The 18,963-nt window shown below is 35.7% G+C and overlaps 1 protein-coding gene and 1 long non-coding RNA gene across 3 annotated transcripts; one reads left to right on the top strand and one right to left on the bottom strand.

The window, feature by feature from the left end:
• The first annotated feature begins 1,072 nt into the window (after positions 1–1,072).
• Positions 1,073–3,093, top strand: LOC136234148 (uncharacterized). Of its 2 annotated transcripts, none has more exons than XR_010691089.1 (3): positions 1,073–1,391; positions 2,252–2,313; positions 2,912–3,093. It is a non-coding gene; the product is annotated as an uncharacterized lncRNA (long non-coding RNA). The 2 variants fall into 2 exon arrangements; XR_010691088.1 differs by having other exon boundaries at positions 2,252–2,793; positions 2,912–2,957.
• A 4,851-nt stretch (positions 3,094–7,944) lies between these two features.
• On the bottom strand, positions 7,945–18,064 carry LOC136234179 (EH domain-containing protein 1-like). The gene is made up of 16 exons (XM_066023966.1): positions 17,802–18,064; positions 17,617–17,696; positions 17,416–17,484; positions 17,268–17,325; positions 16,155–16,210; positions 16,030–16,063; positions 15,885–15,946; positions 15,242–15,355; positions 14,994–15,096; positions 14,852–14,901; positions 14,575–14,703; positions 14,236–14,487; positions 14,070–14,149; positions 9,187–9,313; positions 8,928–9,071; positions 7,945–8,320 (listed from the first exon to the last, which is right to left on the bottom strand). The coding sequence occupies exons 1-16, from the start codon at positions 17,884–17,886 to the stop codon at positions 8,135–8,137; spliced, it is 1,629 nt and encodes a 542-aa protein (XP_065880038.1). The 5' UTR covers positions 17,887–18,064; the 3' UTR covers positions 7,945–8,134.
• Positions 18,065–18,963: the final 899 nt, after the last annotated feature.

Below are 18,963 nucleotides of genomic sequence, written 5' to 3'. Positions count from 1 at the left end.
AATTAAAAATACTATACTAAAAATTTAAATAATACTAAAATTATAAATATTATACTAAAAATTTAAATAATACTAAAACTATAAATAATACATGTACTCGCAAAGCGACCACCTCTGCGCTGTCTGCTCGGCTGCACATCGCCACCCTCACCCCCCACCATCACCACCAGATACCGACCGTCGTTGTGCCTCGGCTACCTCTTGGAAATACTCATCCACAATATCAAGATCAAGATCTCGGTCATCAAAATAATCCTCCTCCATATCCGCTCCCCCAATTTCGGACTGATCCAACACAGCCTGCTCAATCGAAGACCCCCGCACCTGCTGCGTCGCAGCCCCTCTCCGTCTACGACCTGATACATCAATACCACGCAGTCTCGTATGACGTGGTGTATCATCCTTCGCATCCATATCTAGACGACGAGCTGATGACGGGATAGATTTCCCCGCGACAGTCTCCCGCTCCGTCTACACATAAAAAAATTAAACAAAATTAAATTAAAAACAAATATAATTTACAACAACTAAATTTACCTATAATTAACATTATACAATTTACAACATAAAAATTTAACTAAAATTAAATTAAAAAAGAATATAATTTACAACATAAAAATTTAACTCAAATTAAATTAAAAAAATATATAATTTACAACGTAAAAATTTAACTCAAATTTTTTTTTTTTAGAAATTGGGACGAGACAGAACTTGGGCGGGGTGAGCACCCGTGGCCCAAGAACTGACAAACCCGCAATATATTAATAAACGAAAAATGAGTGTTTGAACAAGAGAAGAGGAAGTAGAACAAACAAAAAGAAGGGGGAGGAGAAAAGTTTAGGAAAGTCAAGAAAAACGCAAGTGAGAAATACTACAAATGTCATCATTGATAATGTAACATCCCTAAACCCTAACATATACATCTTCCCACATTCATATATGTTTTCATGATTGAATACATACATTTTAGATTCATCTCATTGGCATCGGAAGTTTCGTATGCATAATGCGATTATCATGCGATTAGTAGACGATTAGTGTGTCATTAAGATGTAACGATTGGTTAATTGAGTTAGGACTTAAATGAATGAATGAACATGTCCTTAATTGATTAAATTAGACTTGTGGAGGGCTGGAAATGAGTTTTGTGAACAAGCACCTCACTTAAGCATGATGTCACCCAAGATTGAGACAAAATGCACCTCTTCATTTCAAATGGATGTACACAACTCATTCTTTATGCTTTCCAGCCACAATTTCGACCAAAGCTTCAGCAAACTTTCCCTTTTCATACCCTAACATCCTCCAAAGAAAACTCTTCCAATTTCTTCCATTGTCAAGCCAAACAAGTTAAGTTAGGAAGCATACTAGGTGATAGACACAACTTGAAGGTTAGTATGTTGTTTTAGCTTGTTTTCTATGAGTTTGAGATTATGAAATACCTAGGTATGATGATAGGAGTTGTTGTGGATGAGTTATTATTGAGTTTGTTGAGTTTTGGTGTTGTTTGAAGTGGTTATAGGCTGTCCAAATGAAAGATATGTATCAAGTGCCCTAAACAGAAATCTAGGGTACTGCTTTCCGTCATTTTGGAGCATGTTTTTCATATTGATATTGTTCGAATTTGAAGATACATAAAGAATAAACTATGTTCCTATATGTGTTATGAAACCCTCTGTAAAATATGGGACTTTAATTCCATATATAGATGAAGAAAACCTAGATGGAACATGACTGCCTCGAAATTGAATGTCATGTGAGGCAGCCATGTTGATGTAGCATTTTGAGGATCTTAGAGTCCGAATTGGAGAAAGTTTCTTTATACAAAAGTGTTCCTAACTACTTGAAGTATATGTCTGTAAAAGGATTTGGAAATCCATTGTACTTAGTGTGAGCTAGGTTGAGTGCATTATGGTAGAGGCAAAGCTGGGTAGTCTGTTTCTTGGCTGGAAACAGGACAGAATCATTTTGCATGCCATATATTGTGCAGAAGTGATATTAATGTGAATTTTGGATATATTCTACCCATATATGTCTAGTTTCAGTAGGTTCAAGAATCAGGGAATTTGGATTCATATAGAGAAAGTTATGACAGAATGTGTGCAAGTAGGTCATGTGATGATCTAAGACAAAAGGATTAGATTGCATGAACTTTGTGGCATTAGTGTCTTGTAAATCATATAGCATCCTTAGTTTATATTTTCATTAAGTTTATGTTAAGGCTAATTGGATCAATGTTATGTGACATTAGGAGGGCAAGGTGCAACTGAACGCACACCCGATCGTGTTGAATAGATCGAACCAAGTGCGACGGTAAGCATATTGCTTATATATGTGTATGACTGTATTGTGCCTTGTGACTTGCTGAGTGTGAGATGTGGTTGAATCTGATGTGAATGATGTGGATAATGTTTGAGTGTTTGTGATACGTCATGATTGATAAGAAAGTGATATGATTGAGTATGTTGCAGTGTTATGAGTGAATACGGCATGTTGAGCCTTGTGCACATACTGGAACTGAATAATGGTTGGATTATAAATGAAGATGAGCTTGCTTAGATGGATATGTGAAATGGTCCAAGTTGAGAGTGCTATCCGAATATTGTGAGCCGGAAGCACATGTGTTGAGATATATGAGTATGTGAGTTGAGTGTAACTCCTCCGTAGCACAGATGATTGTATTCCGAATTTAGTGAGCCGGAATACAGATTGGGCCCAAGGACCATTTTATATATATTGTTTACGTACAGCAAGGCCTTTCTAAAATAAGTATTACTATAATAAGTGAAACAGGTGAATAAATTCTAACTTGGTATTGATGATATATTTTGATTTGTGCTCTTTACATTACTTTTGTATACATATATGCGTAATATGATTATTGAGTAGGCAGCTCACCCTTTGCCAACAGATTTTACAGGTTAGGAGGAGTTCTTCTTGCTTAAGGTCGCACCGGCAGTGTCAGTCCATTCTCATCTAGGCATTTAGAGTCTTGTGATGTACTTTTGTTTTGTAAATCCTCTATGTAGGATAATGACTTAAACGTGTATTGTAAATGCTTTCTCTTATGTATAATATGTAAAGTTTATATGAGATTGAAGTTTATATGATTGAGAATTGAAAGCATGTCAATAACTGATATTGTGTGAGATATCATGTGATCCAAGTGAGGGGGTTACAGATAAACCTGTGGCAAAAAGCATGAGCTGAAGACCACCAATTGATCACTGAGGAAAAGACTTCAAACTTTGCTAATGCATCAGCAACTCTATTTCCTTCCCTAAAGATGTGTGAAAAAAGAATGTTCATCCTAGAGCAAATGTTGAGACAATGCAACCATTCTTGATGAATACTCCAAGGAACATCCATGGAACGATGTCTAAGCAGATTAACAACGTATATTGATTCTGACTCAACCCAAAGCTGATGCCAATTTTTCTCCCAAGCAAGTTCAATTGCAAAAATAGCGGCTCTCAATTCAGCCATGTAAGCAAAAGAAGGAGGGGTAGAAAAAGCGAAACAGTCTTTGGAAAATCCACGATAGTTGCGAAAAATACCTCCCGCTACAACATAAAAATTTAACTCAAATTAAATTAAACAAAAATATAATTTACAACAACTAAATTTACATATAATTAACATTATACAATTTACAACATAAAAATTCAAACAAAATAAAATTAAATAAAATTTACAACAACTAAATTTAACTATAATTAAACAAAATAAATTTTACAACATACAAATTAAATTAATTTAATTTAAACAATTAACAATTATTAAAATAACAACTATAACACATAAATTATAATCAAATTAATCTAAACAAATAACAAAAAATTAACTTAAATAAAATTTATTTTAAAAAAAGAAAAAAAACCCCAAATAGGGACAGACGTGAGCCCATCACGCCGTACCACAGGTGCGGACGTGATAGCCTCATGCCCGCACCTATGGTGCGGCGCATGAACATCACGCCGCACCATAGGTCCGGGCATGAGGCTATCACGCCTGCACCTGTGGTGCGGGCGTGATTGGCACATGCCCCACCTCCGATTCCGCAAAAAAAAAATCTCCGAACAGATTGACAAGCGTACCAAAAATCGATAAAAAAAAAACCCGTAAATCGTACCATTAGTGCTTTGCCTTTACCGCCCCTCCCACGATCCATGCTTTGGTTGAGAAATTAGTCCGGATTTGATCGAATAGAGTTTATGGTGTTTGAGAGGTTTTGAGATTTTTGAAACTTTAGCCAAAGGGTATTTTGGTCTATTCCCGGGGCTAGGGGTGTGAATGGGTGGCTATGTATAGTAATGCACTTTTTTTTATGAGAAGAAGATTAAAAAACCTAACGAACAAAAAGAAGAGAAGAGAAACTGCTGCAAACGAACACGTCGTTCCGTGGTAACTCCACCCGTATCTGCTAATAACGTATCGTAGATGCCTGCAGGAGGCACACCACACTCGTGATGGCCCAAAGGAAGAGTTCCAGTGAAATTTTCCATCCAATCAGCCGCTCTATTTCCCTCTCGTAAAGTATGAGCAAAACGGATATCACAATCCTGATCCTGAAGAGAATAGCACTGTAAAAGAAGCCATTCATAGGGATGCGACTCCTCCAAATCCCTTGCCATAAGTTGGACCATAACCTTAGAATTTATTCAAAAATCACATGATCCAATCATCGGTTCCAAACGATATTTTGTTTCTTATTTTGCACCAATTACATATCCTTTGATTCTAAAGAAAGATTTCATTTTTTTTTATTATTTAATGATAGAATTGGAGATTAATATTTATAAATTCGAAAACATATATGATTTTTTTTGTCCAACTTGTACAAAAGACATTATATTTAAAAAAAAAAAATTAACGTCTAATCATAGGTTTGTTATCTGTTACTAATTAGTGATAAAATGAAACACATGTGAAGTATAGATGATAAGATTCATGAACGATAATACAGTTTGATGAATCATTTTTCAAATTGATCCAATTTGCCAATGTTAGGGGTAAAGTTACTCCTAGCTGTCAACGTTTAAAATGGTTGTTAGAGTAAAATTGTACCATTTTGAATATTAAAAGTAAAATTACTCATAACAAAGATATTTTTACACCTTATTCTAAAAATAAATAAATAAAGTGTCAATCAGATAAATTTACATCTACCAGCTGAATTTATAATTCTTTTAGGATTATTGCAATCACAAATCAAAAATTAAATAATGATCAATAATAAAAAAAATCAATTTAATTACAAAGTCCCTAGTATAAAGTGTTTTTTTTGTTTTCTTAAATGAGATGTTAATTCCTAAATCCTAACTTTCTTTGTTCATCGTCAATGTTAATTCTCCTCTTTTTCTAAATATCTTTTTCATCGTCCGAGTCAATTTCCTCCTGCCTTGGAATATGAGTCTCCTAAGTTGAAATTATCGTGAACTGTGCAATCTACGAACAGGTAATGTTCTACTGGATTTTGTCAAAATCCAAAAACCACTGATCATCTTTCTTATGAAAACAAAACTCTGGTCACACAAAAATTCGTAAAGTTTGTAAAATTCTTGGTTTCAACAATGCTTTTACAGTTTACTGTATGGGTCAAGCGGGTGGTCTAGTATTACTGTGGAAGGAATCAATCACAATTAGAATTCTCTCTTCTTCTCAGAATTACGTCAACGATGTTGTATCTATAACGAATATCCCAGATTAGAGATTGACTGACTTTTATAGTTTCTCAGAAAGGAATCAGCATAGAGAATCTTGGAACCTTCTTCGCTCACTCAAAGATAATTCACCTATGACATGGTGGTGTATTAGGGACTTTAATGACATCATCAGTCACAACGAGAAAATGGAAGATTGAAAATGATCTAACTGCCTGCTAGACGGATTCAAGGAAGTTATCACTAATTGTGAGTTGTACTCTGTTTCTCTTAAAGGTCACCAATATACCTAGAAAGTTAGTCGGGGCTTTTATCGGTGGATACAAGAAAAGCTTGATAGAGCTCTAGTGAATTATCATTGGCAGGTGTGGCGGCTTTTCTTGGGGATGACTGAATGACAGGGGTTCAGAACTTTTCAAGAAGTGTGTCACGATTCTCTCCCATTCTCAGACGTGCATAATTTGGGGATTGTGGAAGCATCGTAACGGAGTGGTTTGGGATTAAAATCGTTCACTGGCGGCTGCTATTCTCGCTTCATCTCTTTAGGAACAATAGTGGCAGTGGAGTATGACTTAATCTCAACGTTTGAAGTATGTAAACCAGCAAATTCGTCCAATACAATCAAAAAGGAGGAAACCTTGTCTTGATCTTCTTGTCTGCAGTGCGAATGCAGGTGTATTTATCGACAGTGGATACACCTCTTTTGGCTTTCTCATTCGTGACCAATTCAGATATTGCAGTTATGTCGGCTATGGTTCTTTCTGCGATCTCTTTGACCTTAGATTATATGAAGCTCTAGAATTTAAAGAAGCCCTTAGTTGGATTAAATCCTCAAATAACAATGAAATTGAGCTGTAGTCTGATTGCTTTTCAGTGATACAAGCGGCACCAACCCTGTTTCGACTTATTCTTACCTTTCTGAGGTCATACATGATTGTATTGTTTTATTTAAAGATGTAGACATTTGTTCTATCTCATTTATTAAACATTCAGCGAACGTGGCAGTTTATGCCTTAGCACGAGCTGTCACCTCTAAGTCTATTGTGTGGGATTATCCATCGTCATTTCTTTGCGATATCTTGATTTGATTTAATAAAGTTTGTTATTTTTCAAAAATAAATAAATTATATACAATTATCATTGTCCATTGACCTAGATCTAGTGGCGGATCCCGATAGTCAGCTCCATGTTTGAGTAACGATAATTTTGGCATTGACAATCTCTTTTTTAATTTTGGTTTATATTGATATATTTGTAATATTACTTTAGTATTTTAAATGATAACAATTAAAATGAATTACCTTATGTAGTTATATGGGATAAATTATAGATATGGTGTCTGAATTTTGAACTTATTTTCATTATGGTCTTTGAACTTCAAAATCAAACATTACAGCCCCTGCTAACATAATAGCCCCATTTCACATTACAGCCCCTACTAACATAATAGCCCCATATCACGTTGATCACAAAAAAAAAGAGTAATGATTATAAGTAATCAATACCATTATTCCATGTTTTTCTCTACTTCTCTTCTGAGATAGGAAGCATGCGAAAATATATCAGCACAAAATCTGCTAAAACAAATAGGAATTCTCAACAGCTCAATCGAAGAATAACTTCGATTCTTAACTAAGGGATTCGAACTTCAGTCATCCACCAATAAGAAAACCCTAATGCATTTCAGTCTGGAGCTTTTGGTGGGGAACATTTGATAGCATGCAATTAATCATAGGATAAATTTCAAATAAAACCCATGTGGTTTCAATCCTCGTTTTGATAAAAAGTAAACCACAGTCCTTTATCTAAAAATTAGTGAAACCACAGGGGTTTTATTTGAAATTTACCCTTAATCATATTACATGTGGACCAATGAAACCCTACTTCCTCAACAATAACTGCCAAAGCCACGTGGAACGATCAAAAGAGATGTCAAAGTCATGCATATTCATACCTGTGTCAGATAGACACTATTATTTTCAAAATCACCAGGTGGACCTCAACTTTCATTTAAGACACAATTTGTTGCTCTTATAAATAGAAGGAACAAAGTACACTAAAAGGTACTCAATACCTTTTCCTCACCTAAGCTTCATACTACTAAGTATTTTTCCTTCATCAACCTAAGCATCGGAGCAGGATCGGTCGTCTCCAATCTCTCCTTGATCCTTTTCCAGTCTTATTTCAAGACTCTAAAGAGTTCTAGCAAGCTCATCTCAGATTGTATCGCATCAATATATAAACTGAATAAAAACATAGAAACTAACCCAACAAAAGTATGTATTCAATCTACAATTCTACACAAAAATCAAGAATACACACAAGTTGGATATCTAGTTACAACATTGTAACAATAACAGAGCAAGCTTGAATTCAATATACAATTCTACACAAAAATGACAAGTACACATACACTGGACAGAACAAGCTTCAAATACATGTATGTATTAATGCAGAAGTCTGAATTATGTTTATGTATAAGGGTTTCTAAAATTCTTTAAGAGCTCAGGGATCTCATAGGCAAGCATGTCATCAATAGCTTGTATCATCTTAGGCTTTAATTTCTCAAACTTATCAATGTTGTAACCATTCAAAACCTCTTTAAAATGTTCTACACTTGGAAAATCTCCTGCAGCTAAATGAAACTCCCTCTGTACCTGTTATATAAATAACAATGAATTATCTTATATAGATTGTGAAAAATAAAATAAAAAGAAATTTGACAGGTTTGGCTCTAATGTACAAAAATGGTCTAAATTTAACCCTAACGTTTCAAAACAAGATCAATTTTAGCGAAAATTTGAAAGTTTGACTGTTATTTAACTATCAAATCAGACCTTCCAAATATCAATTATGTCTAAACTATTTAATGCGTTACTAAAACAGTTACAAAAATCTTGTTAAAATGCCAACTAAGTTTGTCACATATAAGTTAATCACAAATTTTTTTTTATCAAAGTGTGTAAAATGTTTACTGTGTTACTAATAATAATATAGTTATCAATAATCAACAAAAATGTACCAAACTGTTTCAGTTTATCTACAAACTTATTTGGAAGGTCTAAGGTGATAGTTAAATAACAGTCAAACCAACTTTTTCAAATTTTCGATAGCTTAGGTTAAAATTGAAGTTGCTTGGAAAAGTTAGGGTTAAGTTTTCATCATTTCACAAGTTAGGGTTAAATTTGCACTTCTTAAAAAAAGTTAAGTTGAAATTTGATTATTATCCCAATAAAAAAAACATAAAAAAGGAAAGAGACTAACCTTTGCAAATTCGTCTTCAAGATTATCAATAAGGCGCTGCTGAGTTTTAGCCTTGCCCATTATGGAAGGCATCTCTTTCTTAAGATGGCTAATTATGTAAGCATGCATCTTAGCAGCTCTAGCACGTTTCACAAATTCATTGATCTACAAATAACAATATCAACAATTATCATTGCTTACTTAACATTCTAATTCATCAAAATATTCAGAGTACAATTTGCATATACTAAAATCATAAAATGCAAAATTATGAACTTACACGACGATCGCAAGCCTTCCTAGGAATATCAACCAAGTCCATGAGAAGATCATCTTGTTCTTTTTCAAAAAGTTCACAGAACATTGGACTGACTGTTTCTTCATTAATTGGTTTATCATTGAATGAACTGCAAAGCCAACAAAAGTCTAGGAACTTAGAATTTGGTAAACTAAACTTACATCATAATACTCTCATTCAAGATTGTAAAGTATGCGAATTTGCAACCATAAGAAAGTGGCACTGTTTGATCACAAACAACTAACAAGTCCTAGAAGAGACAAATTGCATACACTTAACGAACCCACAACACATACACATTTTAAGATTTCAATTAAAAGTTGCAGGTCCAATGCATATCATCCAGCCCTTGCACTTGTGCAGAAAAGTTAATTGCCCCCTATACTTTAAAAACTTCTTGTTTATCCATGAACTTGCTAAAAGTGACCTATTAATCACTTAAAATCATGTGGCAGAGCAAGAGAAGATTTTCGACAAGTTGAAGTCCATACATTTTAAGCAAGTTCAAACGGCTAATAGATTATTATAAGCAAGTTTAGAGGAAAAATGATACAGATTAATTCGGGACGAGTTAGTTTTAATCGTAAACTAACAAAGATGTTTCTTCTCAAGCTGAACTTGAAGGAGTGAATCCCGGTTTTACGGCCTAAAATCCGTAGGAAATCTCGGACTCCGCCTTTGCGTATGGCGTAGGTGTTGCTTCTTCCCGCATGTGAGGCATCACAATCAAATTGCCATGGCCTACCTAGTAGCACGTGGCAAGCATCCATCTCCACAACATCACACATAGCTTCATCCTCATAAGCTCCAATGGTGAAAGGAACCGTACACCGGTGAGTAACTTGAATCATTTCTACCTCGTGGACCCAACCAAGACGGTAAGGTCTAGGATGTGGCTCGGGAACCAACCCAAACTTACTCAAGACGGACCGACTAATGATATTCACTTGGCTTCCTCCGTCGATTACCATTTCACACTTTCTCCCAAGAACTAAGCATCGAGTCCTAAATAATCGATGTCGTTGGCTATGCTCCTCTTCACTATGCATTAGCACCCTCGTCACCAAATACACATTGTACTCATCGCCATCACCTTCATAGGTGCCTTCACTTCAGCTCCACTCAACACTTCCCGACTCATCTTCATGATGGACCCTACCTCCATCATACTCATAAATATCGTCGTGGTAGGACCGGTCAACATCCTCCAACTCATCATCACGATGGAATCGATCTTCATCATCTTCGTAAGGAGTCTCGTGCCGATCCCACTCAACACACCGACGCTCACTCTCACCATCATAAACTCCATCTTCATCTTCTTCGCAAGCGGCCCATATCGGTTCCACTCAATTCTTCTACGTTCATCCTCAGACTGATTTTCATCTTCACCAATCTCCTCTTCTTCATGATCATATGGCATTTCACTTCCCTCTTCGTCCACAATCCGTTCTTTCCCATGACCTATCATCTCCATCCGCTTCTCCCTATAATTCAAACTGATTAATTCACGTGCCAAGTCGCCCGATTCAAAAGACATGCTACAACCCAACATGGTAGAACCACCAACATCTCGCCCATCCCCATAACCATCAATCTCCACACACAATGCAAGTTCAGCCCTCTTCTCAAAGAGATTAATAAGCCCAAACTCCTTCTCCCCCTCTTCAAGGCAAATATCCTCAATGTCCTTAAGCATACATATGTAGCTATGCTTAAGAGGCATTTCATCAAACACTTGGGAAGCATCAATTGCTACATAGTTTTCCCCAATTTCTTCACCTACAAAAACTCCTTCCTCCTCATCCACACGCAAATTCACATTCTCATTCACAACATCATTATCAAATAGCCCAAAATGAGAATCTAAATCCACTTCATGGTAGCCGGGTTAGTGGAATGAGTGAAAGCGAAGTCCGGACATATTCAATTCAAAATCATTTTTGGGTTATGAGGGGTACCCAAGGGATCGCTCCAATTTGGGTTGATATATGTCGCCGGGACATACCATTTGAGGTAGGCAATAGGCGGAAGGAGATTGTGGCGACTCTTCAAGTTTGTGATGGGGAGATCAAGAGGGTCCGGGGTTGGTCGGTTCAACATGTCGTGGGAGTGTGGAGGAGCCTCCAAGACATTATAGAGGATTGGTTTGACCAACTTCGTCAAATATTCCGTTCGAGATTGAAGTGAGTAGTACGGAGGATGAGCACCGGGGGCCAAACACAAGTTGAGATGTGGGGAGAGTTCATGAAGAGAAGGAGAATCCGGCAAGATATGGAGTGGACAACACCTACCGAGCACCATCTTTGTTCTATAACCGAGTTGGGGTCCAACTCTTTTGAAGAAGAGGAGTATGATGAGGGCATCTTGTGCTCGTACGTGGAGCGAAAGATAGAACCCGTGGAGCGTGAGTCTAATGCTAAGAGGGGAGGAAGAGAACCACGCGTAGAGGAGGCCACTAATCTAGTCCACGCGGAGCGTGTTATAAGACAAGCGGAGCGTGCAGGGATGGTTCGAGAAGGGGATGAAGATGCAGCTGACGAGGACCAATTCTAGAGTCCCACTTAGGGTGCCAACGAGCCTGTGTAGTTCGCAAACAGTTCGAGTTCGGCTCGGCCAAAGCTTGGCTCGAGTTCGGCTCGAGAATTAACGAGTCAAAACACGAGCTTACTTAGGTTCGACTCGAAAGCTCGCGAGCAACCTCGATTATTTTTTAATATATATTTTACCAATTCTTAATTATATAGATATATATACATATTTCAATAATTTTAATTTTTAAATGTTATTAAGAGTCATAAATTATAAGTCCATTAATAAATTATCACAATTTTTTTGACCCATACATAATTTATCCAAATCCAACACGTTTTAAACTTGGGCCAACCATAAAAAAATTTGAATTGTTTTGACATTTTATTTTGTTTATCTAATAACTTTTTATTTTTTCTGAAAATTATTTGTTAAGTTGGATAATAACAATATTAAATTTGAACTTTAAACTCGAGCCGAATCACGAGCTTTTTTCGAACCAAGCTCATTACAAGCTTGAAAATGTAAAACCAAACGAGCTCGAGCTGGCTCGAAAAGAATCGAGCTCGAGCCGAACTTGTGTCGAGCTTAAAAAATCCAAGCTCGACGATCTTTGAACTCGAGCCGAACCTTTTTCATTCTCGAGCCGAGCCAAGTCATGTTCGGCTCGTTGGCACCCTAGGCCCACTCACGTGGAGCGTCCTTCAAGGCACGCGAAGCGTGAGATAGTTAAAGCAGTCTTCAACGTCAAGCAAAGAAGAGGGGGAAGACTAGGGTTAAACTTTATCCATCTGACTGCTTTCCCCTTGCCTCTTTCTATTTTCTTAATTTACTCCTTCTATTTCCTTAGTTTTATTCCTTAATTTAGTCCTTGATTGCCTCTTTCTATTTCCTTATTTTAATTCCTTAAATTACTCTTTTTAATTCCTTAATTTACTCCTTTTAAGATTACCCCAATCTACCCTTATTTATACCCTTTTAATTAATTATGTAGTTGCACTTTTGTGTAATTTGTTTTAGGGTTTTTGAGATGCTATAAATACATCTCTTTCTTTGTAATCAAGACAACTTTTATCAATCAATTTTACTATCTTCTTCATTGAAGCTTGTTAGGGTTTTTAACCTTCAACAATGGGAGATCTTTGATTTCCTAGGGATTTTAGGCCGTAAAACAGGGATTCACTCCTTCAAGTTCAGCTTGAGAAGAAACATCTTTGTTATTTTACGATTAAAACTAACACGTTCCGAAATAATCTACATAATTACCAAATGATGCGGATTATTTCGGAACGTGTTAGTTTTAATCGTAAACTAACAAAGATGTTTCTTCTCAAGCTGAACTTGAAGAAGTGAATCTCGGTTTTACGGCCCAAAATCCGTAGGAAATCCTAGATCCCCCATTGTTGAGGTTGAAAATCCTAACAAGTTTCAACGAAGAAGATAATAAAATTGATTGATAAAAGTTGTCCTGATTACAAAGAAAGAGGTGTATTTATAGCATCTCAAAAACCCTAAAACAAATTACACAAAAGGGCAACTACATAATTAATTAAAAGGGTATAAATAAGGGTAGATTGGGGTAATCTTAAAAGGAGTAAATTAAGGAATTAAAAAGAGTAATTTAAGGAATTAAAATAAGGAAATAGAAAGAGGCAATCAAGGAGTAAATTAAGGAATGAAACTAAGGAAATAGAAGGAGGCAATTAAGGAGTAAATTAAGAAAATAGAAAGAGGCAAGGGCAAGGCAGTCAGATGGATAAAGTTTAACCCTAGTCTTCCCCCTCTTCTTTGCTTGACGTTGAAGACTGCTTTAACTATCTCACGCTTCGCGTGCCTTGAAGGACGCTCCGCGTGAGTGGGCCTCTGGAATTGGTCCTCGTCAGCTGCATCTTCATCCCCTTCTCGAACCATCCCTCCACGCTCCGCTTGTCTTATAACACGCTCCGCGTGGACTAGGTCAGTGGCTTCCTCTACGCGTGGTTCTCTTCCTCCCCTCTTAGCATTAGACTCACGCTCCACGGGATCTATCTTTCGCTCCACGTACGAGCACAAGATGCCCTCATCAGAAAATAGAACACTTAAGAAAGTTTGAGAGATTTAATAGGTCAATTTAAGCAAAGATCAGGGGTAAATAAGACATTTTCAAAGTATAGGGGCAGTTGACTTATTTGGACAAGTACAGGGAATAAAGATGTATTAAGCTAAAGTTGCATGATTTAATTGTCAACTTTCACCAAATCATATAGATAGTTTTATAAAAAGAAAAAACTCCAATAGGCATTTCTCTAGTTTAGAATAATAAAATCAAATAATTACAAAGAGTAACATAATACCCGATGTAAACGCGCACAACTTCTGGAGTATTCAGAACTTTTCCAAGTGACCACATCAAAGCCCCATAAACTCGCATTAACTGAAAAATGATAACGGGTAGTAAGCAAGTTTTATGGAAATTCTTCCAACTAAAAATAAAAGCAGCAGAGAAATAAAATATCTAACCTGTTGTGAATCAACCTGGTCTGCTTTATTCAAAACTACACGTATTTTATCTTCATTACCACGAAGAGAGGTTATTACTCTCTTGAATTCATCACTTATATCAAGCTTATGAGGGTCAAATAACAGAAGAATGAGATCGCATTTCGCTGCAAACCATGATATAACTCCAGTAAAATCATAACTCCTTTGTGTTCGTTGCTTCTCTCCAGAAAGAACTCCAGGGGTGTCAACAATTGTGATTTCATCAAGCAACTGTAAGTACATCCAACAATCATAGTGAAACAATGAATAGAGTAAACAGAAAAGAGTCAACTAAGGCAAACAAATAATTAAACTCACTGGGTGTGGCATTTGTGAACACTCAAACTTTGATAAGAATGCCCCTCCAAAAGTTGTTAAGCCACTAAATGGCATATCTGCATGAACAGCAATAGTGTTCCCGGGTATGCACCTTTCATCGGATCCAGACTGATTCAATAAAACGAATGAAATACTTTCAGGGACCATGATAAGCATCCAAAAGCTAGGTAATCATTAAGTGAGAGTTTCCAGGTGACTTGTTGAATCATTCAAATGCTTTTAAAGATAACAGCTGAAATAGAATGGCGAATTATACCATCACAACAACAAATCTATCTGTTGTAGGTTCAGGCCCAATGTGAGCTCCTAGCAGAGGGAAACAAAATTGACAAAGGACAAATAAGATTGTCTGACAAAAGTTTATTGCATTAGAAACAAAAAAGAAAAATGGAACTAACCTGGGTAATTACATTTAAGTAAATGTTTTATGAATGTTGTTTTGCCAGTAGAATATTGACCAAGAAGCATTACCATCGGTCTGGCATCGAAATCACTATTTGTCTGCAAAATCAATCATTGTAGATCATCATGTAAAGCTTTTGTACTTGGAATTTATCACCTTGTAACAAGAGTCAATGGCACTGCATCGCAATAAAGAAACTAGAATTCAACTTGCACAGAAAATGAATTCTCCAACCAAACTTACCAGCAGGGGAGACGCAAAATCATTAAACTGATAGGTTACTTCAAGAGGTTTTAGCTTTTCAATGTATAATCTTTTCAAGCCATCAACTATGGATGTAACTGCACCAAGAGGCATCTGAGCAACGGATAGAAAAGGACTCATTAGCAGAAAAAATTTAAAATGCAAATGTCAATGAAAAACATGCAGTAGTATGTTCATCAAGCAAGATGAAAAAACATTGTACTAAAAAATAATAACAAAGAAATTTATCAAATTATCAATTAGAAGTCTTCGAACAGAAAACAATTTCCATGGTAGAGTTGTTCAAATTGAGTTTGGTTAAATTATAGTTGATATAAAGGAATATGAAACTTGAATTAAATAGAGTGCCAAAAATTTAATTAGAAGTAGATGAATTCAGGCAAATTGGCCATTTTGATTCTATTCGAGTTTGATGATTATGTCATAACCAATACAAATTTGATTAGGTTTAGTCCCCAACAAAAAATACAACAATGATATGCTAGTGCGTAAAGCCATAAATTCACTAACAAGACAAATGCAGTTACAAGGGAAATATTTGCATCCATGGTACCAACATCCTTCTTTACCAAAACACAAAAGAATAAAGGAAAAAAATAAAAATAATACATGTGTGCCTCACCTTTCTTGAGGATTTTGAATTAAACCGGTGAGCTATTGATGATGGTTGTATTTGTGCAGATCCTACAATTGTACTAATAAAGTAACTAAACCAACAATTAACAAAATAATGCATCATATATCAATAGATAAGTTACGTGTCTTACCATTGATTTCCAACTCATTATGTGTCGTTGAACCCTTACGAAAATTACAGCAAAAGGTTTATTAGGAGATGAGATGTATGTATGTAACCAAGCAACACAAGGTAAGATAAAGCATATTGGCTTACCACTAAGAAGGCGTCGATACCCTCCAGCAATGGAGGTTTAATATTCTCAAATAAAGCTGTGGAAAAAAGAAATCCAGTAAGCTAATAACAATAAGACTTGCAACCCATAAAAATGCAAGGATGAATAAAGAGAAACGGTTGATGTTTTAATGACTGAACAGAGGTACTAATCAAACTCCCCAAACAGATTAGTAACGGTAGAATAAACTCACAAACACACATACAATCACAGAAAAAATGTATGCATTGATAATGAAATACTTAGGTATAAAGAGAGAACAAAGATAGAAAGAAAAGGGAAGATAAATTAATTGAGATGAACTCAATTCTCTACCAAAGGCAGAGCCTCTGCTCAAAGGCAGCCTAACAGAAATTACCCAAATATTCAGTGATCCCTCCTTCTCACTCTACCCCTCTATATATACTAACATAAGCTCTCTCTCTCTCCTATAACAGTAAGCTAATGAAATAACAATAAGACTTGCAACCCATAAAAATGCAAGGATGAATAAAGAGAAACGGTTGATGTTTTAATGACTGAAGAGGTACTAATCAAACTCCCCCAAACAGATTAGTAACGGTAGAATAAACTCACAAACACACACACAATCACAGAATAAATGTATGCATTGATAATGAAATACTTAGGTATAAAGAGAGAACAAAGATAGAAAGAAAAGGGAAGATAAATGAATTGAGATGAACTCAATCCCCTTCTCTACCAAAGGCAGAGCCTCTGCTCAAAGGCAGCCTAACAGAAATTACCCAAATATTCAGTGATCCCTCCTTCTCACTCTACCCCTCTATATATCCTAACATAAGCTCTCTCTCTCCTATAACTAATCTCCACAACCCTCCAAACTACGTGTTCCTTGTTTCCCATATTACCTTAATATCTATTAGCATATTCTCTATCAGATACACTAGTAATTTCTAATTTATAGATAATTCTATGTTTCCAGACTCCTGTTATGATGGTTGTAAATGACAACCTTTCACTCCATTCCATAGGCTGAGGTAGCAAAATTGATAGTTAAAAGCATATATAACTCTACCACCAAGTTTAAATGAAAAATGGCAAACAAAATAAAAACATAGCTATGGTTAACATACAAGTATTCTTAAGGACATCCGCAGTTATTTCATGTCCAGCTTGCGCCAGAGAAATGAGCTGCAATTGGGACAATAAGTAAACAAGTAAGCTTTGAATATAGCTATATTGAAAATCCAAATCCAAAAACAAGAGAAGTTAATGTAGAACCTGCATAGCAGCAATGAACTCTGAAAGCCCTAAAAAACCTTGCCGTTTAGAATCTGCAAGTGCCCAAACCTAATCGAATTTTTTTATAGCAAACAATTAACATACATAAGACAATCTGATCATGGAAGAAATCTGAAGTCAATAAGTAAAACGAAGGATGAAGCAAAATCTGGCAATCTGCAGCAGAGATTATGAAGTAACCTGTTTGAGTTCCTGACGAGAAAGGTTTGACAAGGCGAAGAACTTAGTAGCATCATTTCCAGTGATGCGTCCATCTTTATCTGCACGAAATTAACACCGAAGGAAATTATTCTTCGACTATATACTCCATATATTGCATAGATTGGGAAATATGAACAATAAAGACAAAAGAGAGAAAGAAAAACCTGAATCGGCTGAATCAAACCACTTTTTGTAAATTTGGTAATGATCTTTTGAGCATGAACCGATCCTTCCTTTTTCTATCTCCATTATTAACACTTGGAACACCTCACCCACTCAAATATTGTGGAGAATTCTTCGTTTCAGAAGCAACTATCAAGGAAGAAGATACTGGGATTATCTAAATTTGTCTCGATATTAAGAGGGAAATTAAGTTTGAATTTTGAATTTCTCAAGACAATAAATAGGGGAAATCATTTTATTTCATTTTTGTAAAAATGCATATTTAAGCCTTAATCATTTTAATTTTTATTAATTAAATCTTCTAATGTATCTACTTTAAGTCTTAATCAATTACTCCCTTCATCCCCATTATATAAGTGATTATGGGGTGTTTTCAAATTAAAAAAATACAACTAATATAGAATTAAATTAATAAATTTGCATATTAAAACAGAAGTCTCTTTAATGGCTGGGGAATTTGAAATGTTAAAAAAATAGCCTAATGCACCTCCAGCCCCATTAACTTGTCCAAATTGGTCATTCTACCCCTCCAACTCATTGAATGTCCTATTTACCCATTTAACTCCATAAAAATAGTATTTCTCACCCCCTAACTTGTCCAAATTGGTCATTTTACCCCTCCCCAACTCATCAAATGTCCTATTTACCCTATTAACTTCATAAAAATGGTATTTCTCACCCCTTATGGTCCTATTTACTCCCTTAACTCCATAAAAGTGGTATTTCTTACCCCTTTATAGTGCAAAATTTAGGGTCAAATACATGAATATCATAATTAAACACAAAATTACAACTAAGTCATATCACCAAACTTAATTCTTAATATGTCATTATTTTCTATATTTTATGATTTTACACCATAATTTAAAAATTCTAAACTCCAATTCATAAATCATAAACCCTAGAAAATATATTTTAGACTTCTAATTTATAAATTCTAATCCTTAAAATATATTAAAAGTATTGATTTTACTAGCTTGATATAGACCTCAGCATGGGCCGGGCTGGGGCCAGGCCTGTCGGGCTTGTGGTAAGACATGATAAGCCCAAGCCCAGCCCAAGCCTACGCTAATTAGAGTCGGGCTCAGGCCTAAAAAATGAATCTCAAGACCGTCCGCCCAAGCCCATATCTATATTTAAAAA

This window comes from Euphorbia lathyris, chromosome 6, assembly GCF_963576675.1.
Source record: "Euphorbia lathyris chromosome 6, ddEupLath1.1, whole genome shotgun sequence".
Classification (NCBI taxonomy): Eukaryota; Viridiplantae; Streptophyta; class Magnoliopsida; order Malpighiales; family Euphorbiaceae; genus Euphorbia; species Euphorbia lathyris.
This window is presented reverse-complemented; position numbering and strand designations above follow the sequence as displayed.